Source organism: Drosophila mojavensis, unplaced genomic scaffold (genome assembly GCF_018153725.1).
Source record: "Drosophila mojavensis isolate 15081-1352.22 unplaced genomic scaffold, ASM1815372v1 contig_136, whole genome shotgun sequence".
Lineage (NCBI taxonomy): Eukaryota > Metazoa > Arthropoda > Insecta > Diptera > Drosophilidae > Drosophila > Drosophila mojavensis.
The window spans coordinates 30671546-30695158 of record NW_025318667.1 but is presented as its reverse complement, the minus strand read 5'-3'; the positions used below and the strand labels follow the sequence as shown (position 1 = coordinate 30695158).

The 23613-nt window shown below is 50.9% G+C and overlaps 2 protein-coding genes and 1 long non-coding RNA gene across 3 annotated transcripts; all 3 read left to right on the top strand.

Moving 5' to 3' along the window:
• The first annotated feature begins 8303 nt into the window (after positions 1–8303).
• LOC122757853 (zinc finger protein 862-like) lies at positions 8304–9675 on the top strand. The gene is made up of 2 exons (XM_044011419.1): positions 8304–9088; positions 9200–9675. Exons 1-2 carry the CDS (start codon positions 8584–8586, stop codon positions 9673–9675), a joined length of 981 nt encoding a protein of 326 aa, XP_043867354.1. The 5' UTR covers positions 8304–8583.
• A 162-nt stretch (positions 9676–9837) lies between these two features.
• LOC26528128 lies at positions 9838–11731 on the top strand. The gene is made up of 3 exons (XR_004364645.2): positions 9838–10283; positions 10345–10731; positions 11576–11731. It is a non-coding gene; the product is annotated as an uncharacterized LOC26528128 (long non-coding RNA).
• A 2594-nt stretch (positions 11732–14325) lies between these two features.
• Positions 14326–22789, top strand: LOC122757852. The gene is made up of 5 exons (XM_044011418.1): positions 14326–14444; positions 14504–15019; positions 15109–15992; positions 22034–22455; positions 22532–22789. Exons 1-5 carry the CDS (start codon positions 14326–14328, stop codon positions 22787–22789), a joined length of 2199 nt encoding a protein of 732 aa, XP_043867353.1.
• The last annotated feature ends 824 nt before the right edge of the window (positions 22790–23613 follow it).

The following is a 23613-nucleotide window of genomic DNA, read 5'->3' as shown; positions in this document are numbered from 1 at the left end:
CGCTTCTTATGCCAACGTCACTGCTACTGCGGTCGCTGTACCTCGGGCCCCCAAAGTTGCGGAAACATGGTCAGCTATCGTGACGTCCAACAACACGGAGGAGAAGGGTTGTCAGCAACTTGCTGAACGTGTCCGAAAGGAAATTGCGCCCATACTTGGTGTACGTGTACACTCAGTTTGCTTTCGATAGTCGCCGCGAACGGACGTGCTTATATCTGTCGCGCATCATCGTCGCAAATTTTGTTTTAATGTCCGCAATAAAATACGCTGAGCGAGCGCTAAAAGTGCTTATTTCGCGCATTTCGCGATAAGCAATCTTTGGCTGCGTATGTATTAGTGCGTGAGTGAGCTGTTTACAGCTAGACAGTTCTGATTGGCCAGCCAATCAGAATTAAGAAACTCTGTGTGGGAAAAAAGTGTTGCATACTTTCGCGAGGAACAATAGCCATGCCGCCGCCAACTGACTCGCCACCGAGAAAGTTGCGAGCTCGAGAAGATAGCTCGGCGGATGAGAGCGATGCTTCGCTGGTTGCCGCTGCAGCCAGTGTCACCTCCGCTGCTTCTGCTACCACCGCTGCCCCTACTGCCACCCCCGCCGTAGCAGCTGTTCTCGCTGCTGCCCCCGCTGCCCGGATCCAGGCCCCTATGGAGGCGCCGTCGACGTCCGCTGCGGCTGCTGCTGCTAGTGCCCGCTCCGATAGTTCGTTGCCGGCTGGAGCTGATGCCGCGAGCTCCAATTCAATGGTTCAACGGATGTTGGCCATTGAACGAGAGCTCCGGAGAGCCGTTGTCGCTGACAATGTGCCAGGCACTGTTGCGCTCAGCGTGCTGGACAGTGCTGCGAAGTTCCAGGAGCTGATCATGGAAATGTACGGGAGAATGAAGGAGCTGGAGACCATTGTTAGCACTCGCCCCCAGGCCGCTGCCCCCGAAACTCTCGAGGTCGAGATGTGCATCGCCAGAGTTCGGAGCAGGCGCTCGCCTGGCTTAGATGGCATCACTGGGGATATGGTCAGAGCGGTCTGGCGCGCCATCCCGGAGCACATGACAGCGTTGTACTCCCGCTGTCTGGCAGATGGATACTTTCCCTCTGAGTGGAAGCGCCCACGTGTGGCTGCGCCTCTCAAAAGCCTCGATAAAGACAGGAGTGATTCAGCGTCATATCGAGGCGTCTGCCTACTGCCGGTCTTTGGCAAAGTGATGGAAGGGATCATGGTGAACCGCGTAAAAGAGGTGCTCACGGACGACAGCCGATGGCAATTCGGTTTTCGCCCCGGACGCTGCGTCGAGGATGCCTGGAGGCATGTTCTGAGCGGTATCGAAGCCAGCCCGGCTCGATACGTGCTCGGAATCTTTATCGATTTTAAAGGAGCATTCGACCATGTCGAATGGGACTCAGCGTTACGCCGACTGTCGGACCTTGGATGCAGGGAACTTCGGATCTGGCGCAGCTTCTTTTCGGAGCGAAAAGCTAGCATCGTCAGTACCTTTGGCGAAGCCAATGTGAACGTATCACGTGGCTGCCCGCAGGGGTCCATCAGTGACCCATTCATATGGAACATTCTGATGGATGTCAGTCAACACCAGTAGTGGGATGGTGGTTCCCCGGGTTCCCAACTGTATCTCGGTGGTCAGTTTGCTTCTGATCGTCGCCGCGAACGCTTGTGTTTTTTCTGTCGCGCTTCATCGCTGCAAATTTTATTTTATTGCCTGCAATAAAATACGCCGAGCGTCTGCTTAAAAGTGCTTATTTCGTGCGTTTCACGATAAGCGATTATTGGCTGCATGTGTTGTAGTGCGTGAGTGAGCTGTGTACTGTTAGAGAGTTCTGATTGGCCAGCCAATCAGAACTAAGAAACTTGCATGGACAAGAAAAATGGTTGCATACTTTCGCGAAGAAAATAAAATCACTGCATACTTTCGGGTACCAGTGCTTTTTGTGTTGCCTATCGTCCAGGGATGGACTCGGAGGCCAGTAGTGGGAGTTCGACGCGGTCGAACTCCAGAAAGAAGCGTGGGCGCGTTCCGAAGATTGTCCTTCGGAACGTTGCCGACGCCGCAGCCATGCCGCCGCCCACGGATTCGCCGTCGAGGAAGGTGCGCGCGTGACGATAGCTCGGCTGACGCTTCGCTGGCCGGATCACGGCCTCTTTAGAGGCGCCGTCGACGTCCGCTGCTGCTGCTGCTGCTAGTGCCCGCTCCGTTAGTTCGGTGCCGGCTGGAGCTGGTGCCGCGAGCTCCAATTCAATGGCTCAGCAGATGTGGAGCCGTTGTCGCTGGCAATGTGCCAGGCGTGCTGGACAGTGCTGCGAAGTTCCAGGAGCTGATCATGGAAATGTACGGGAGAATGACGGAGCTGGAGACCATTGTTAGCACTCGCCCCCAGGCCGCTGCCCCCCTAGTGAGTGCTTCCCCCGCCGCTTCTTACGCCGCTGTCACTGCATCTGCAGTCGCTGCTCCGGTCGCTGCACCTCGGGCCCGCAAAGTTGCGGAAACTTAGTCGACGCTCGTGACGTCGAGTAACCCGGAAGAGACGCCTCAGCAAGTTGCTGAGCATATCCGAAAGGAAGTGGCGCCTACACTTGGTGTACGTGTGCACGAAGTGCGTGAGCTCAAGCGTGGCGGTGCGATTATTCGCACGCCATCTTCTGGAGAGATACGGAACGTTTTTGCGAACCCGAAGTTCAAGGAAGTTGGACTGGACGTTAAGGAGAACGCAGCTCTCAGGCCGGATAAACGTTCTGGATGTGGACAGCAGCATAACGCCGAAGCAATTTATGGAGGGTCTATTTAAGAACCACTTCTTCGGGCACTGTTTCAACGCAGCGTACGAGAAGTCGGTCAGGATCTCCTCGAAGCGATGGAACAGCGACGTTGGTCCCACGGTCAACGTACAACTGGAGCTGGAGAGGAAGGCGCTCGATATCCTGGAGGATAGCGAGCGAGTCTACGTAGAGTGGTTCTCTTTCCGCTGGCACCCGATGACGCCAACATATGCTTCAATTGTCGTAGACGACCAGGAGGTCGTCTGCATGCCTGTCTCGTCACTCATCACAGAGTTTGGCGTATGCGTGAGAGTGTCACGTTCGACAATCGCAGAGCGAGCAGCGATATTGACGTGACAATCGTCAGTGATTCAGCGTCTACGTGGCCCGCGTATGACTGGAGTGTAAGCGAGTGGGATTTAAGCGACCACAACATCATCACTGTTGTGGTGACGCTTGATCCGAGCAGCACAGTTGAGAGCTATGCTCCTGTGCCCTCGTGGAAACTCCAGAATGCTGACTGGCGGCGTTTCTGTGATGAGTTGAGGACTGCATCGATGGAAATCCCCCTCGAGGACTTTCGCCTTTTGACATTGGATGAACAAGTGGCTGCACTTCGCTCACTGGTCCATCAGGTGAGCGACACTTGGTTGGGCGTCGACAACCGCAAGCCAGACGTCGTGTGGGCTGGTGGAATGCCGCCCTCACGGACGCACGCTGTGCGCTCAGGAGAGCCCGGCGAAGTCTTCAGCATGCGCGTCGCACCCACAGTGAGAGTGCCAGTGCCCTTGCCTCGTATTTCAGGATCACCCGAAAGGAATTCGAGAGGATGATGCTCAAGGCAAAAGAGGAGGATTGGAGGCGATATGTTGGTGAGCACCAGGATAACCCATGGGGATCTGTGTATAAGATCTGCCACGGCCGCAAGACGCGCATCGATATCGGTTGCCTTCGCTGGAACAATGAGCAGTACGTAACCTGGCACGACTGCGCGAATGTCCTACTCCGCAGTTCTTTCCCAGCTGCGGAGAGGCCAGTGGACATTCCCTCTGAGTGGAAGCGCCCACGTGTGGTTGCGCTCCTCAAAGGCCTCGATAAAGACAGGAGCGATCCAGCGTCATATCGAGGCATCTTCCTACTGCCTGTCTTTGGCAAAGTGCTGGAAGGGATCATGGTGAACCGCGTGAAAGAGGTGCTCACGTGCGAGAGCCGATGGCAATTCGATTTTCGCCCCGGACGTTGCGTCGAGGATGCCTGGAGGCATGTTCTGAGCAGTGTCGAAGCCAGCCCGGCTCGATACGTGCTCGGAATATTCATCGACATCAAAGGAGCATTCGACCATGTCGAATGGGGCTCAGCGTTACGCTGACTGTCAAGACCTTGGACTGTCAGATTCTTTTCGGACCGAAAAGCTAGCATCGTCAGTAGCTTTGGCGAAGCCAACGTGAACGTCTCACGTTGCTGCCGGCAGGGGTCGATCAGTGGTCCATTCATATGAAACATCTTGATGGATGTTCTTCTGCTCCGCCTCGAAGCGCACTGCACTTTCAGTGCATATGCTGACGATTTGCTGCTGCTCGTCGAGGGGAATTCCAGATCCCAACTGGGGCTCACAGGCGCCCAACTAATGGAGATGGTTGGAGGATGGGGTGTTGAGGTAGGCGTCTCAGTCTCGGCGACGAAGACTGTGACGATGCTCCTTAAGGGAAAGCTGTCAGCTAACAGGAATCCCGCCGTCAGATCTGCAGGAGCAAATCTACGGTATGTGACGCAATACCGTTATCTTGGCATCACGGCTGGCGAGCGGTTGAGTTTCCTCCCACATATCGTATCACTACGCGATCGGCTGCCCGGAGTCGTCGGAGCCCTGTCCCGTGTGCTACGTGTTGACTGGGGACTCAGTCCGCGCGCACGGCGACGGATATATGCCGGACTCATGGTGCCTTGTGCATTATTTGGTGCTTCGGTGTGGTACATGATGGTGATGAGACTAGTCGGCACCAGGAGGTCGCTCAAGTCCTACCATCGCATTATCCTGTTAGGATGTTTGCTTACGTGCCGAACGGTATCTACAGATGCCCTTGAAGTGCTGGCTGAAGCCTCGCCGCTGGACCTTGTTGCGACGCACAACGCTATGCAGTTTGAGCTGAAGAGGAGCTACCCGATGGTAGAGGGCGATTGGCTCTACGGTCAAGACGTTTCGACCAGATTCCTCATAACTGGTCATGGTTCGTTGAATGCTTTTCTGCACGCGCGCGGTCTGAGCGAGACTGCTGGATACCTATGTGGCCATCCCTTAAAGGACTGGCTACACGTGATGTGTGCCTGCCCCCTCTAAGCGGATGTGCGGGATCTGCAAGGACTTAGGATGCAGCAGTCTACATCCGGTGACTGGACCATGGAGAGGACCTTGGTGGATGCGGAGAGCATGCAACTGCTTGAGGATAATGCTCGCTCAGTCTTCAGCAGGCGACGCATGCTGATCGATGGCGGAGGACCTGGCAGACCAGTGCCGGACTGACGTTAGTCAAAACTGGTAGTAGACTTATCTACGAGGGTCGGACCAAAGTCCTTAAATTTTGGAGACGAAGTCCTTCGGGATTAGTCAGAAGGCCGACCAGAGCCTTAATCTGGAAGATGCGCCTCTCGTAGGCAAATCGCAGGTCGGACCAAAGTCCATTAATTTGGGAGATGAATCCATCTGGATGAATCGAAGGGCCAACCAAAGCCTTAATTTGGCAGATTCTCTTCTCGCAGAGAGTCAAAGGGCTGACCAGAGCCTTAATCTGGAAGAAAAATCCATCTGGAGGCGTCGAAGGGCGGACCAGAGCCTTAATCTGGTAGGTTATCTCTTTGAGGTGCCGCCGGTGCTAACCCAGCCCCAGGTTGTCGGAAACCAAACTGGGCAGTAGTCGCGGACTGCATTCAGCCGATCAAAGCTGCAAATCGTAACAGATTTGAAATTTGAACCACGGGATGGGCTGGTGGCCGAGGCCAGCCCAGTGAGGTTGGCCCCCTTTAGTGGGATTATCGTGGTGGCTGTGGTGTTACTCGCTGTGTCTCCACAATAGTCGGAGCACAGCCGCTGGGTCCAATGTGTATTTGGACCATAGCCGGAAGCTGTACCCGTGGTCAGCAGAAGTTATGATAGGCCTCCCCTCGACCCAAGAGGGAAGTGTGCCCGACAGCACAATTCGAGTTGGTAGCTAAAAGCGTTCTTTTAGGGGCGTTGGTGGACGCATTATTTTCACCCGCTGTACCCCCATTGGGGTACACGTCACGTTAAACAAATCAAGGATTCTGTACGTGTACACTCAGTTTGCTTCTGATAGTCGCCGCGAACGGCCGTTCGTCGTCGCGCATCGTCGTCGCAAATTTAGATTTTATTGCCCACAATAAAATACGCCGAGCGAGAGCAAAAACGTGCTTATTACGCGCATTTCGCGATAAGCAATCTTCGGCTGCGTTTGTGTTAGTGCGCGCTCGCGAAGATAGCTCGGCGGATGAGAGCGATACTTCGCTTGTTGTCGCTGCAGCCAGTGTCGGAGGGTTCTTGCGAACCCAAAGTTCAAAGAAGTTGGCCTCGATGTCAAGGAGAATGTTGGAATTCGGCCCAAAATCAAAGTTGTTAATGTTGATAGCAGCATCACGCCGAAGCAGTTTATGGAGGGGCTTCTTCGGACACTGCTCCAATGCAACGTTCGAAAGTCGGTGAAGATTGCCTCAAAGCCAAAGCCATGGAACACGACGATGGACCCACGGTCAACGTTCAACTCGAGCTGGAAAGGAAGGCGCTGGGCATCCTGTAGGATTCGGAAAGGATCTGCGTAGAGTGGTTTTCTTTCCGATGGCACCCGCTGACCCTGGTCGTTAATCTGCTCTCGTTGCGGTCGGTTGTGTCACGCATAGACAAAGTACGCGAGTTAAAAATAGTTAAAAGTTAACGCTGTCCCGCGCAGTGTCGGCTGCCCGAAACAACGAAAAATAAAGGAAGTGCGACAAACTAATATATTCGTTGTCCACCAGGGCCAAACTTATTACCCCTCTCTGTGCGCGCCACTGCACAAGAGGGGAAATAAACGAAGTGCTCAGCGGATATTTTGCTTCGCAATTGTGCATCTTCGAGCGTGCTATAAGTAGCACACCTTATAAAGTTCGGACGCTGCTTCACGCGGTGAAGAATTTCAGTATAGCGGCATTTTCTAACCCTTCTTACCGCGCACTGCCGCTAAAGAGGGCACATAAATTAAGGCAATGGATGAGAATATTCCCTCTGGCTCTCGGCTTAATAATAAGTCCTAATAGCAGCGAAGCTACCCTCAGTGATTCGATCTGAGTTCAGTTCAGAGGTGGGCACGGCCCGGGTTTTTATCGGGTACCCGTGGGCACCCGCGGCTACCCGTGGGTATGGGCAGAAAAATCGAGTTTCGGGTTGGGTGCGGACGGGTGCGGGTTACGCCACTCAACCTGATTTACCCGAAAAAATCATATTTTGGAGACCGTCAAAAGCATGATGGTTGAAATTTATGATATGCAAAATGATTCAATTGAGGACGCGAGGATTGAAAACTCTCCGACAAATTATAATCTTGAATTTCTAGAGTTTTTGGACAAAAATCAACCAAAAATAAAAGAAAACTTGACTTGATAAATATTATGCCACATGCTATAATTCAAACTTGTCAATCTTAGATTTTTGGCAGGAGGCAACGGACCTTAAATTGTGGCAAAAAATATTTTATGTATTCCGGTAAGCAACAAACGAAAGAGTATTCTCCTCTTCTCAAAAAATTTTAAATGAAAGGCGAACAAGGATATTATGCGCAAATCTTGATATGTTCCTTTTTATACCCTGAACCCATTGAAAATGGGAAATCAGGGTATAATGGTTTTGTGAAAAAGTATGTAACGGGTAGAAGGAGTCATCGCAGACCCCATAAAGTATATATATTCTTGATCAGCACGACGAGCTGAGTTGATATAGCCCTGTCCGTCCGTCCGTCCGTATGAGTGCGTCGATCTCAGAGTATATAAGAGCTAGAGAGCTGAAATTTGGCATGCATACTCGGGTATACCATACGCAGTACGAGTTTGCTTTATTTTTTCGATAACTCATCCGATAACTTTATTATCGAGAATAATCGAGAAATTGATTTGGTTTTTTCAGCCTAATTTGAACACTTTTAAACCTGGAGTCTTCGAATTTGTGTTGTATATAAAGTTAATGGATACAAAGATTTTGTAATTTACAGATTTTGGATACCACGCCCCCTTCGCCACCAATTTGTAAAAAACACATTTCAAGTACTAGGTACTTGTGCTCTGGAATGTAGACACATTTTTACCATATTTCACTCTGAAAGTTTCATTAAGATTGTATGTCTACAAAACAAATTATTCAACAAATAAATTCGCATAATATTGCTCACACTGCAGCGCCGCCCAAGCGCAGTCGCTGCTTACTGCGCAGTTAGCAGAGCGCGTTGTTATACGCGCATCTGGATGCATGTGTATGTATGTGTGCCAGGGCTGTCATTTCAGCTTTTTTCCCGTCAAATCTGGCTTTATTTGAAGTCCCATTGCGGGAAAAATTCGAAAACGGCGGGTTGCGGGAATTCTGGCTTAAAAAAAATTAATTTAGCTCTATTTTAGCTTTATTTACTTTTCACGATTTATTTTGTTTTTTTATCTTTCTCAACACTGAAAATTATGAATACAAGTATCGATATATGATTTTGTATCATACAATCAATCTATCGAACTCATTTCATGGTTTAAGTAACAGCTGCTTGTGCTTTAAAGTTTACTGCGTTGAAAAATGTCGAAGGTATACAAACAAAGTGTTCGCGATGTGTGGCTGCAGGCTGACGAGTTTAAGGATTGGCTACGGAAAGATCTAACAGATTCGACCAGGGCGTACTGCAGCTACTGCAACTGCGGTCTGACTGCAAAGCTGTGTGACTTGCGTGCCCACGCATCAACAAAAAAACACAAAGGTGCACTAATTGGATTTGCACAAAAAGAAAAAATTGATTTTGGGCAAACTCCATCGAAAACCACGGAGCAAGAGGTAGCACTTTGCCTCTTTGTGGCAAAGCACACCTCAATTGCTCCCATAAACCACCTGGGCAGTCTCTGCCAAACAAAATTTTCCGATAGTATTACCGCGTCGCGCATTAAACTTCACCGTACTAAATGTACATATATAATAAAAAACGTGTTAGCTCCTCATTTTCGTGAGGATCTCAGAAATGATATTGGAAGCGCTAAATTTAGTTTGATTTTGGACGAATCAACTGATATAAGATGCACTAAGCTGCTCGGTAAATAATAATTATGTTTTAATCACCTGCACTCTTTTTAAAAGTTTGAACATTGTCTAATTTGTATATATTTGCATGTATATTTATAATTTTTACGTTGCTGTTGTTTAGGTGTTGTTATTAAATATGTTTCTGTGGAGCGTGGAGTGATGGTATCAATGTTCCTCAGTTTAATTTCTTTAGAAAGTGGGGACTCGTTTTCTATAGTTGAAGGAATTAAACAAGAACTTAGGAACTGGAATTTGGATTTAGTCAATTTAGTAGGCAACGGCACAGACAATGCCAATTTTATGAATGGCTCGAATCAAAGCGTTTATACGGAGATGAAGAAGGTAGCGCCTTCGCTCCTTTTAATTAAGTGTGTCTGCCATTCAGTGCAGCTAGCGGTAAATCATGCCTGCAAGCACTGTTTCCCACAGGGGTTGGAATACCTCATATATGGGACATATAATTGGTTCGCTAAAAGCTCAAGCCGTCAAATTGCTTATAATAGAATTTATCAATGTCTTAATGATGAGAAGGTATATATAAATATAAAAAACCCCTCGTGTTTGTCTGTAATACCCCTTTTGTATTATCACTTTTAAATCGTTGCAGTTATTGTTATCATGTAATTATTTGTGGTCTAAGTTACTGTGTCTGTGTTTTCTCGAGACAATAGCTTATTTACATATCAATTTGTTTTCTAAAAGGCTCCCCTTAAAATTCCACGAGTTTCGGATACACGATGGCTCGCAATTGAATTGGCAGTGACTAGAATTTTGGAACAGTGGCATGAGCTAACACTTCATTTTGGTATTTCTGGTACCCAAGAAAAATGTTTACAAGCTCAACACCTCAGCGAATTATTTAAGGACGTGCAAAATCTGTTATACCTTCAGTTTTTGAAACCAGTTTTGCAAGAAATGCAACATGTTAATAAATGCTTCCAGAGTCAAAATACAGACTCATCAAAATTGCTGAATGACCTGATACTAGCTATAAGGTCTTTGCAAAAGAAAATTATTCCAGAAGAAAAAAAGATCGACATATTATTTCAAAATGATTTTGAAAAATTTGTAGTCAAAGACCTATATCTTGGCTATGAATTTGAAAAACTGATTAAAAATATTAGAATGGACATGACAGCAGAATCAGTCATTAGGGAGTGCTGCACGAATTTTATTATTGAGCTTGTAAAGCAGTTGAAGCAAAGGTGGGTCTAATTTATTATGTTTACAATGAATAACAAATAATCAATGTTGCTTTTCTTTCAGGCTGCCCGATAATTTCGAGATACTAAGACAAACCGATATATTTGCTGTGGAAAATGTTTTGAAATTTAAGCAGCCTCATATCGTTGCCATTCTCGAATTTTTTAAAATTTCAAAAATTGCTGATGTTGAAAGACAATATGCTGATGTACGACTGTGTACTTGGCAAAACACGGAAAATACGCTGGCATTTTGGCTTGAAGTACTAGCGTACCGTGACTCAGCCGGAAACCAACGGTTTTATGAATTGGCAAGCGTTGCGGTACAGATTCTGTCATTACCATGGTCAAACGCAGATGTAGAGCGGGTCTTCAGCCAAGTCAATTTAGTTAAATCTAAATTAAGAAATGGAATGAATTTAAATACTCTTAACTCTATTTTAAGCGTAAGGTATGATTTTTAATTAACAAAAGAAAATATAACAAGTAAGAAAGCTCTAGTCGAGACTGCTCGACTACGAGATCCCCTGAACCCTTGGAGCAATAGATATTTCAATAATTTTTCGCGTCTTTCAGCTTACACGCATACACACGCATACACACACGCATACACACACACACATACACACACACGCATACACACACAAACGCATACACACACAAGCACCCACGCATAAACACGCATGGGCGTACGATCTTCATGAAACTTTTAGATTATGATTATAACATGAATATGCATGTAATTGCCAAAGCACAAGTCTCTAGTATTTGAAATACGCTTTTTACAAAAGTGAGGGTGAGGGGGTGAATTTAGAGGTGGGGGTACATTTTAACAAAAACCGAAATTGTATAAATTGCATATAAGCATACATTAAAAATTTGGAGACTCTAGCAATAAAGGTGTAGAAGATATAATTTTATAAGGTTTTTTATCGATAAAAAAAGATCGGGATGAGTTATCGATTTTTAATGATAAACTTGATATGCGCGCTGTAATTACGGACATTTAAAAAAAAATTTGAAGTCTCTAGCTCTTATATCTTCTGAAATCGACGCGTTCATACATACGGACAGACGGACAGACGGACGGACGGACAGACGGACAGACAGACGGACAGGGCCAAATCAACTCAGCTCGTCGCCCTGATCAAGAATATATATACTTTGTGGGGTCTGCCACGCCTCCTTCTGCCTGTTACATACATTTCAACAAAACCATTATACCCTGATTTCCCATTGAAAATGGGTTCAGGGTATAAAAAAAATACTAATTTTTTTTTTTTTTTCAATTTTAGATACGGACTAAATCGAAACGACAAATGCTGCTACATTGCCTCCTAAATGGATGCGAGCAGTAAGCACTCGAGATTATTATCCAGACGAAGAGGCAGTGAGTTTGGATGAACTCATAAATGAGCTACAGAATTAATAAAATTTAACTTTAACTTGAATTTAATGTAATTTTTTATTTTATTATTATATTTAGAAGTTTGTTGTATTATGTCATTGAATATCAATTTAAAGCAAATGAACAATAATAAATAAATTTAATTAAGAAAACATTGATTTTAAGCCTAGCTTTTATTTTGGCTTAATTTTTCTTAAATTTGGCTTCTTTTGGCTTCTTTTTTTTTGCCAATCTGGCTCTATTTGCTCGAAAAATTATGACAGCACTGATGTGTGCATAGAAGAAGTGCAGAATGATTAGAATATCAGCTTAGAGGCACATAGGGGGTGCAGTGTGACCCAGCTCCGAGTGTTATGCACCATAGCTGAGTCGACACACTGGTCGGTTGTCGGTGGCGAGGGCGGGCTATCTGTTCTCGGGAGTACCCAGTGTGGCACACCAGCACATAGCGGGTGCAATGCGACGCGGCGCTGAGCGTTATGCGCCAGAGCCGAGTCGAGGTGGCGGTCCACGCGGTTATTCCTGAGGCTGGGCCATCGTCCTCTAGGCATTCAATCGCAGCATACGGCAGGCATCACGCGGTTCCCCAGCCCTGGGTGTTATACACCAGGGCTGGGTCATAGTGGCCATAGTTATCCCGCTTCTGAACGTTATACACCAGAGAGGGACTGTAGTTTGCTTCCGTTTTCCCAGTTTTCAAGTTTTCGAGTTTTCACGTTTTCAAGCTTTCAAGTTTTTTGTGCCCCAATCACGGATAGCTCGGCCCTTTCGGCCCGTTATCCACTCTCCTTTCTCTGGTCTCGGCAATTTACAAATATCCTTGTAAATGAACCTGGGGGAGACTGAGAGTTGTACCCCGGCCGTTGAAATCACTTCTTTACAAGTGGCGCCCGAGCAGGGACCTGAGATTAATGAGGATGGTTTCTTTCTGGGATTAAAGCCCCGTTGGAAAGAACCACATAAGGCCCCAGAAATTTAAGGAAAAAAAAAACTAGGCAGCAGGTGAAACATGAAAATAACGACAACCTAGAACCGAATAGAGGCAAAATGGCCGGCGAAACAAAAATGGCGACCATGAGGCATCGAAAACTCATAGGAGAGCGCCAGAGAAAATAGCACGTGACGGCACCGTTAGGGAGAGACAGATGACGGACAGAGAGAGAGAGATCGGACAGAATAGCCGAACCGAGCTCGGCACCGGCAGCATCGGAGACACGAGGCATCGACGAAGAGTATAAAAGCAGCGGCGCAACATAACGGGGAACACTCTTCTACGAACGCTCGACGCGCACACTCCTCAGCGGAGGAATTCGTCAAGAAAATTATCATCGTAGGACATCAAAGGAATTGTTTACAAGGAATTCATCGTGGGATATTCAAGGAATTACCCGGAATCATCGTGGAATTATTATCGTGGGATATTCAAGAATTCACCATCGTGGGATATTCAAGGAATTAACTGGAATCATCGTTGTGGAATTATCATCGTGGGATATTCAAGGAATCCATCGTGGAGTATAAATTACCATCGAGGGAATTCGTCGCGGGATGTAAATTATCGTCTTGGAATAATTAAGGAATTCATCGTGGAGTATAAATTATCATCGGGGGATATTCAAGGAATTAATCGTGGAGAATAAATAATCGTCGTGGTACCCCCAAGTATTAACATCTAGGAAATAAACTATCGTCGTTTGACATTCACACCATCGTCGTGGGGTATCTGTCATCGTCGTAAGCCAACCATCGTCGTGGGGTATCAGTCATCGTCGTAAGCCAACCGTCGTCGTGGGTCGTAAGCCAACCATCGTCGTAAGCCAACTATCGTCGGGGGTATCAGTCATCGTCGTGAGCTATCAGTCATCGTCGGGGCTCTCAACTATCGGTTAGGAGTAAATCAACTATCGTCGGGGAACCATTAAACTATCGTCGCGGGGCATTGGCTAGTTTTATCGTTGACATCAAGGCGCCATGACGGGAAATACAGGCAGGGTCAGTTATAGGCGGAAGGCGGAGTTGGAGGCTATTCTCATCGAACTGGGACTGGAACCACATGGTCTCGTGGACGAGCTGCGGCGGCGGCTAACCGCGTATATCAATAGGGATGATCTCAGCGAGGAGGTACAACAGAGGTTGGACTACTGGGCCGAGAGTTACGGCAACCGGCCATCCCCGGACTCGCGGCCAGCCAGCCCCAATCCCCCAAAGGACGAAAAACAAGCAGAGGTTGAGTCAGGCTGGCCGAGTGGGCCTACTCAGCTCCTCATTCCGCCCTTGGAAAACCCTCGAGCAAGACCAACTATGGCATCGACACTGGCGAACGGCACAGGTCCAATTAGAGGGGATGACCCACCAACCCGACAGATGGTGCAACCAAGGAAATGGGGAGTGACATTTAATGGCCGCACCGACCCGTTACGTTTCATCGAGCAACTGGAGGTTCGCTCCTCCAGGTAGGCTATCAAGTGGACGTCAGCCACTTGCCGCGAGCGATGCCAGAATTATTAACTGAACGGGCCGAGGATTGGCTGAGGGGGGCTCCAGGGGGCGACGTGGGAAACTTTAAAAAACGAATTTCTACAATTCTTTCTCCCGCCGCGATATTTCAAGCGCCTTGGAGACGAAATACGCGCCCGTATGCAGCGTGTAGGCGAACCGTTCCAGGATTTCCTCATTGCCTTACGGGTGATGATGCAGAGGGCCGGACTGACGGATGCCGAACAATTGGAGCGGGCATACGACAACATGTTGCCCACGTATCAACTTTATATGAAGCGCGATGAATGCCGAACAATAACGGAACTGACACGGCTAGCGGTCACTTACGAGGAGCTACGAGAATTGGAAGGACAAAGAGAGTCGTCTGGGAACCGCCAGCCCGCAACTATCGCGTCACATGGACACGTGAATCCTTTCCGGAGCATCCCGAATCACACTGCCACGACTCCAGAGAACAGCGCGATAAATCAATCAGTGACACACGGAGACGGAGTACCAATAGACGTACGAAGAGCGTGTCGTCGATGCGGGGAAATAGGACATTTTCAACAGGAATGCCACAGAGCCCAAGTATTCTTCTGTTGGGACTGTGGTCGGAGAGGAATCATGACCCGGGACTGCTGCAGAAGGGCCCCACCGGGAAACGAATCCCGTCTCCGTCCATCAAGGGATGTGGCGGAGACGAGCCAGCCCGATCCCCAAAACCGGAAGAATTAATACAAATACAAAAGGGTCGAATTGTCGCGACGGTGGTGGTCAACGGACACCAGCTGAATGGCACCATCGACACAGGGGCCACAAGGAGCTTCGTCGGGGCGGATACGGCAAAGAGGTTGAAATTAGCGTTTGTAGCCGGGGGTGTTTGCAATCGAGTAGCGTTGGCAAATGGGACGTCGCGCGAAGTCGACCGCACCGTTTCAGCCGACATAAGGCTGGGAACTCGGAGATTCACGATCCCGATACTCGTCTTGCCGACGTCAGTGGACGAGGTATGGACTATATGGCAGCCATGCAGACCACTATCCAGTGCGGGGAACATCGCGCGATCATTAGAGAGGAGGTTCAGACGACGACACCGGCGATCCACCGGGGAGTCTCCCTTCGGCCCACGTCGACGGGAAATCAACATGACGGCACTCTGACAACCTCAGTCACCCAGACAGGACAGAACGAGGAACCCGAGAACGATGGCCAGGCAGCAGGTACCCCGATGGCGAGGAAAAGGGAAGAACACCAACCGATTCCGGAGAACCTACCCACAGGCCAGGACTTAGAGAACCCAGTCATGGATAACCCAGACGTGGTAGCGTTTTTGACGGAAGAGCTCGACCGGTTCTATGACCTCAAAGGGACCACCAACATTGCGGAGCATAAAATAACTATGAAAGATGACCGACCCATCAAACAACGTTATTATCCGAAGAATCCAGCCATGCAAAAGATCATCAACGAGCAAATAGATGAGGACTGTATCGAACCTTCACGAAGTCCCCACAGTGCGCGGATAGTATCAGTACGGAAGAAGAACAACAAATGGCGCATGTGCGTGGACTATCGGCAGCTAAACGAGCGATCCATTCCCGATGCGTACCCACTCCCAAGAATGACGCACATCCTGGAAAAACTACGGCACGCTAAGTATATATCGACGCTGGATCTAAAAAATGACTATTGGCAAATCCCGATGGCCAAGGAGAGTCGGGAGCGTACGGCGTTTACGGTACCGGGACGAGGACTTTTCCACTGGAAAGTAATGACGTTCGGGTTGCATTCCGCGCCAGCCATCTTCCAACGCGCTTTGGACAGTATCATCGGGCCCGAAATGGAACCTAACGCATTCGCTTACCTGGACGACATCGTGGTGGTAGCAGAGACTCTTGAGCAACATATGCGAGTCTTGCGGGAAGTATTCCGTCGCCTCCGCGAGGCCAACCTTAGGCTCAACCCGGACAAATGCGCATTCTTCAGGAAAAGTATTACCTACCTGGGACACGTAATAAGCGACCGGGGAATCCACACCGACCCGGACAAAATCCTAGCTGTGCAGAATATGAAGCCACCCACCACCGTGAAGGAGCTCCGACAGTGCGTCGGACTAGCATCGTGGTACCGGCGGTTCGTCCCAAACTTCGCCGATGTGGTACAGCCAATGACCACACTCCTGAAAAAGGGGTGTAAGTGGGAATGGGGTACCCCGCAAGAGGCCGCTTTCGAGGAGTTGAAACAGAAATTGACAGTGGGATCTTCCCCGCTCTAAATCCGGACATACGATGCTATTGGTTCTATTTGACCACTTCAGCAAATGGGTTGAGCTTGTTCCGTTGCGCAGAGCAACCTCTTCCATATTGGAACAGGCCCTGCAGGAAAGAGTTATAAACCACTTCGGAGCCCCGAAGGTCTTGGTATGTGACAACAGGACACAATTCACCAGTAAAGCCTTCAAGGACTACACGCGGCGGGCAGGTATCGAGTTGCAACATACCGCACCATAGAGCCCAAACCATAACCCAACGGAGCGTGCGAGCAGGACAGTCAAAACAATGATCGCACAATACCTAGGGAAACGCCAAAACGATTGGGACACCCTTTTGCCCGAGTTCAGCCTCGCCATCAACCGGCATTACCCGATCGTGGATGAGGAGCGCCATCGGGTCCGCCTCGAAGCGCAGCATGCCCGCGCAGCGGCCTTTAGGCCCGACGTCCGGCTGGCAGGGGAAGAGCGGGTGGACTACCTCCCGGATTACCGACGCCTTTCGGACGTGGCACTACTCGAGGAGGTGTACCGGGCCGTGCTACATAACCGGGCACCGCCGGAGCCACCTACGATCGGCACCCCACGTCGGGGCCTTAACGGAGTCAGAGCCTGTCGCCTCACCAAGGCCGACACGACCGCGGTCACGCCCAACACCAACGCCCCGGCCACGACCCTCAACGAAGCCGACACTACCGGAATCGCCACTATGTCCGACGCCCCCGCCACTATCGAAGTCACCTCCGCAAACCCCACTGAAGCCAACAGAGACATCACAACACGCCTCGTCGAAGCCACAACCTCGTCCTGTTCCTGCACCCCGCCCCCATTTCAAGGCGTGACCCCCACCTGGACCCTGTCCGACGACAGCGGCTGGGACGACGAGGCGGAGGCCGAGCGTCGCCAGAACTCCCCGGAGGAGAACGACGAGGATAATCGGGCCACCCCACCCCGCCTACCACAGACCATACTGGACGACCCGGGTAGCCGCATGGGGGAGGGCTACCACGCCCAGCGACGCCGGCAGGAGAGGACGGAGCAGAGCCCACCGCTGGAGGGGGTCACCTTCCGCACCCCCGTGACACCCGGGCGGGCGCTCCCAACTCCGGGCCGCTGGGTAGCCACCCCCGCTGGATGGCTAACCGACGAGGCCACCCTGCCCCAAGACCTCGTGGCGCATGTAGAGCGGGAAATCCAGGAGCCGGCCCTGAAGCGTATCCGTTACGCCAAAATATTCAACGGACTCCGCTACCGGATCGGCCGGACCCGCACCGGGCCACCAGCAATATTGCGGCTAAGAGAGGCACCAAAGTCGACGAACCCGCGGAACACCCCCTCGGCAAAAAAAAGGGGGTGTGAAGAATCACATTTTCATCTCCGACCCCGACCCCTGGAAAATTCATAGAAATATATATGTACGCAAAATAGATATACCCGTCTTATTTTTTTTTAGTGTAGGGTAGCAGTAGAGCGGCGCAGCCGCGGGCAATAACAACGACAACACGGACGAGGTCAGAGAACAACGGAGGAAACCTAACGGCGACTAGCTAGCGCGCAGGCTGCATGGCAACAGCAGCAATAACATCGGACAGTAACAATGACAAACGGACAGCAACAGAAAACGACATATAAAATCAAAACGACAACCGAGTACAGTCTACACCACGCAACTCGCGACGCACACAGAGCAGCAGAACACTAGTTACAACAACAATGACATAACGGACGACAACGGCAAGCAACATTGGAAATCTAACGGCGCCTCTCCCCACACAACAGCGCGGTCGAAATGCATAATTAAGAGCGAGGCTAAGAGCAAAATGCAGCGACGCCGCGGCGAGCAGAATCGAAAGCTCTTACGCTTCTAAGGCTAGCAGTGGGAGGCTAGCAGTGGGAGTTCGACGCGGTCGAACTCCAGGAAGAAGCGTGGGCGCGTCCCGAAGATTGTTCTTCGGAACGTTGCCGACGCCGCAGCCATGCCGCCGCCCACGGACTCGCCGCCGAGGAAGCTGCGCGCGCGTGAGGATAGCTCGGCCGACGAAAGCGACGCCTCACTGGCCGCCGCTGCATCCAGTGTCGGCCCCGCTGCCCCCGCTGGAGTCGCCGCCTTGGCTGCAGTTCTTGCTGCTGCCACTGCCGCTGCCCCCGTTCCTGCTGCCCCCGCTGCCCGGATTACGGCCCCTCTTGAGGCGCCGTCGACGTCCGCTGCCGCTGCTGCTGCTAGTGCCCGCTCCGTTAGCTCGGTGCTGGCTGGAGCTGGTGCCGCGAGCTCCAAATCAATGGTTCAACGGATGTTGGCCGTTGTCGCTGACAATGTGCCAGGCACCGTTGCGCTCAGCGTGCTGGACAGTGCTGCCAAGTTCCAGGAGCTGATCCTGTAGATGTACGGGAGGATGAAGGAGCTGGAGACCATTGCGAGGACTCGCCCCCAGGCTGCCGCCCCACAAGTGAGTGCTGCCCCCGCCACTTCCTACGCCGCTGTCACTGCATCTGCAGTCGCTGCTCCGGTCGCTGCACCTCGGGCCCGCAAAGTTGCGGAAACTTGGTCGGCGATTGTGACGTCGAGCAATCCGGAGGAGACACCTCAGCAAGTTGCTGAGCGTATCCGCAAGGAAGTCGCGCCCGCACTTGGTGTGCGCGTGCACGAAGTGCGTGAGCTTATTCAAGGTGGTGCGATTATTCGCACGCCATCCTCCGGCGAGATACGGAAGGTTCTTGCGAACCCGAAGTTCAAGGAAGTTGGATTGGATGTAAAAGAGAACGCAGCTCTCAGGCCAAGGATTAACGGCCTGAATGTGGAGAGCAGCATCACGCCGAAGCAGTTCATGGAAGGGCTGTTCAAAAACCACTTCTTCGGGCACTGCTCCAATGCAGCGTTCGAGAAGTCGGTGAGGATCTCGTCGAAGCCATGGAACAGCGACGCTGGACCCACGGTCAACGTGCAACTGGAGCTGGAGAGAAAGGCACTCGATATCCTGGAGGATAGCGAGCGCATATACATAGAGTGGTTCTCTTTCCGCTGGCACCCGATGACGCCGACCTATGCTTGCCACAGATGTGTCAGTTTTGACCACAAAGTGGCAACATGCAGGATGAAGGAGCAGGTGTGTAAGCGATGCGGACAATCGGGGCACCGTGCCTCGGGCTGTAGAAATCCTGTGCATTGCAGGAACTGCAGTTTTAACGGTGTACCCGCGGGGCATCACATGCTCTCAGAGGCCTGCCCGATCTACGGACGAGTGCTCGCCAGGGTGGCCTCTAGACATTAACAATGTTTAGAGTCATCCAGGCTAACTGCGGTCGCAGTAGAGCTGCCGTTGTCGACCTTGGAGTCCGGATGAGGAACTCTGGGGCGATGTTCGCATTACGGCAAGAGACGTATGTTGACCGTGGAGGAAGGATCACCGGATTACCGGCAAGCATGCGAGTCTTTTCCGACAGTCGCAACAAAGCTGCAGTTGTCATAGACGACCAGGAGGTCGTCTGCATGCCTGTCTCATCACTCATCACGGAGTTTGGCGTATGCGTGAGTGTGTCCGGAAGATTCTCGGGGCTCTGAACAGGCAGCGGGGTGAGCTGCGAGCTGACTGGGTTCAGGGCAGTCGAGCCGGCGTGCTGAATGTCCGCAGCAGAGTCTTCACGTTTGATAATCGCAGGGGATATTGACGTGACAATCGTCAGTGATTCAGCGTCTACGTGGCCCGCGTATGACTGGAGTGTAAGCGAGTGGGATTTAAGCGACCACAACATCATCACTGTTGTGGTGATGCTTGATCCGGAAAGCACAGTTGAGAGCTCTGCTCCTGTGCCCTCGTGGCAACTCCAGAATGCTGACTGGCGGCGTTTCTGTGATGAGTTGAGGACTGCATCGATGGAAATCCCCATGGAGAACTTTCGTCTTATGACATCGCTCCCTAGTCCTAGTTATGCGCTCCCTAGTCCATCAGGTGAGCGACACTCTGTTTGGGCGTCGACAGCCGCGAGCCAGACGCCGCGTGGGCTGGTGGAATGCCGCCCTCACGGACGCACGCCGTACGCTCAGGAGAGCACGGCGTAGGCTCCAGCATGCGCGCCGCACGCAAAGTGAGAGTGCCAGTGCCCTTGCCTCGTATTTCAGGATCACCCGAAAGGAATACAAGAGGATGATGCTCAAGGCAAAAGAGGAGGATTGGAGGCGATACGTTGGCGAGCATCAGGATGACCCATGGGGATCTGTATTGTGAGGAGCAATATAGGTATGCACGTATTAATGTATATAAACGTATGTATTCGCTGTGCGTTTATATGCATATACGTGCATATACATGTTGCTCCACACAGCGACGCGAATACTGTAGGAGCGACCCTCGCACTGGAAAGGGGGGTCAAAGTCCTTTTAGAGGCGGTCTCTTTCGCTCCTACAGATTCAGCAATGGGTTCGCGTCGCACGCACGACGATCATCGGTGACCGTTAGCCGAGGTGCCGTTCGGGTCGGGTGATAGCAGTGGACGTTTTCACTCGCATGGCAACAACGGTACTTCGGCCAATGGGCGGCTGCCACGCAATTTGACGGGAAAGTGGCGTCACCCAGATCACGCCACTTTACCGTTTTTATGGGCACGAGCAGCAGGAAGGCCCCGCTCCAGAGCCGAACAGGCCCCGTTACCACACGAAGCAGGGCTGTGGCTGGGGTATAAAAGGCCACCAGCAGCTCCACACGGGAAGTAAAAAGAAGTCGAAAATATACCGGTGAGAAGCTATATAGTGAAAGTGCGTGAAGAAAGTCAAGTGAAAGTCAACGCGAGTGGTAAATCAGGACTCCCAGGACATCGTGGGAACAGCAAGGACATCGTGGGAACAGCAAGGACATCCAGTGGGAATCCTTGCAGATCATCAGCAGGCGCCGATCAGGACATCGGTGCATATCAGCAACGTAAGCGAGGCCTGCACACCTGGGTGAGTTCGCGTAGCCGTGCGTAAGAGAAGTGCTTGTGAGTGAACGAAGCTAGTGTTGTGCTGTGAGTGAGCGAGATAGTAGGAGAGATCGGCATAGCTGGCGAACCGCCAGAATTTACAGATCCAGATCCTGGCGTTTCTCAAATCCTTACGGTGAGCTAGCGTGTTTAGCTCAACACTCTCCCAGCCGGAGTGCGTTGAACAATCGCTCAGTAGGTGTGCGTCGCTAACCAAACCAGCGAGCCAGCATACATTTACATAAGTGACGTGTACATTTCATATTTATTTAAGAAAATATACCATTGCGCTATAAAACCTAAACCACAAGACTAATTAATTATCGCAGGGGCTTCAACAAATAAATTTGTTTGCAACGAATCCACAGTCAGCTGAAACTAGCCCAGCTTAGACTCGGGATAAACCGAAGGTTCGTTACAACTGGCGCCCAACTAAAAAACTAAAAAACTAGCGCGCCGATTGTCATGGTTCGTAAGAAGAATGGGAAGTGGCGGCTATGTGTGGATTTTCGACAGCTAAACAGCAGATCCATCAAAGATGCATACCCTTTGCCGCGTGTGCATCACATTCTGGACCAGCTGCGAGAGGCGCGCTACATCAGCAGCCTGGATTTGATTCTGCGCCGGCAACGTTTCAGCGAGCTCTGGACCAAGTGATCGGCCCAGAAATGATGCCCCATGCCTTTGCCTACCTGGACGACATCATCGTCATCGGCCGGACGCGACAGGAGCATATGAACAACCTACGAGAGGTGTTCCGGCGACTGCGGGCAGCCAACTTGAGGATCAACATCGACAAGTGCGATTTCTTCAAGAAAGAGCTAAAGTATCTGGGTCACAAGGTCACGGAGGATGGCATTTGCACGGATCCAGAGATAGTGGCCGCTATCGCCGAGCTGAAGCCACCCACAAACGTAAAAGAGTTACGGCAATACGTGGGCGTGGCTTCATGGTACCGCCGCTTTGTGCCAGATTTTGCTGCCACAGTGCATCCGCTAAATGCACTGCTCAAAAAGGGCACGAAGTGGGAGTGGACGGAGGAGCGGCAAAGAGCGTTCGAGACGGTAACTGAACAGTGCTGAAAAGAACTATTCAGCTACTGAGAAAGAGTGTCTGGCTATAATCTGGGGCATACGAAAGCTCAGGCCATACCTGGAAGGCTACAAATTTGTAGTGGTCACTGACCATATGGCTCTGAAGTGGCTCAATTCAATCGAGAGCCCAACGGGAAGGATTGCCAGATGGGCACTGGAGCTGCAGCAGTATGACTTCGAGATCCGCTACAGGAAGGGCAAGCAGAATGTGGTAGCAGATGCGCTCTCACGGCAGCCTCTGGGAGAGGAGGCGTGTCGATTGGTCAAGAGCAAGGAGACGCCAGCTGGGACAGGATGTCGCTGACTCACCAGGCTTCGACAAGACATAAAGAAGGCGCCACATAAGTTTCCAGACTATATGGAAGAGTCTGGAAACTTATATCGGCACATCCCTCATCAAGCCGGCCACGAGGATGTGGCTGCATGGAAGTTGTGCGTGCCGGCGGACCGGTGCAAACAAGTGCTGGAGGAGAACCACGACGCAGCCACCGCTGGCCACCTTGGGAGCCGAAAAACTATCGCTCGGGTGGCAGCGCGGTATTACTGGCCAGGTATGTACCGGGATGTGAGAAGATACATACAGCGCTGCGAGGTGTGCCAGCGATATAAGCCCAGTCAGCTGCAAGCTGCTGGGCAAATGCTGACACAGGTGCCCGAGGAGCCATGGGCAACAGTTTGTGCTGATTTTGTTGGCCCACTGCCGAGATCAAAGCATGGGAACACTATGCTTTTGGTTTTCATAGACCGCTTCTCGAAATGGACGGAGATGGTGCCGCTGCGGAGCGCGAATAGCGCGGCTCTCCAAAAGGCATTTCGAGAGCGGATCTTGGCGCGGTTCGGCACGCCAAAGGTGCTCATTATGGATAATGGTACCCAATTCACCAGTCGGGCATTCAAGGTGTTTCTAGAGGAGCTTGGGGTGCGCCACCAGCTGACAGCACCATACACACCTCAAGAGAATCCCACTGAGAGGGCCAACAGGACAGTGAAAACGATGATTGCGCAGTTCGCTGGAGATGACCAGAGATGCTGGGACGACGCATTGCCGGAGTTGACGTTGGCGGTCAACAGCAGCGTGTCAGCATCCACAGGATATTCCGCCGCCTTCATCACGCAAGGGCGAGAGCC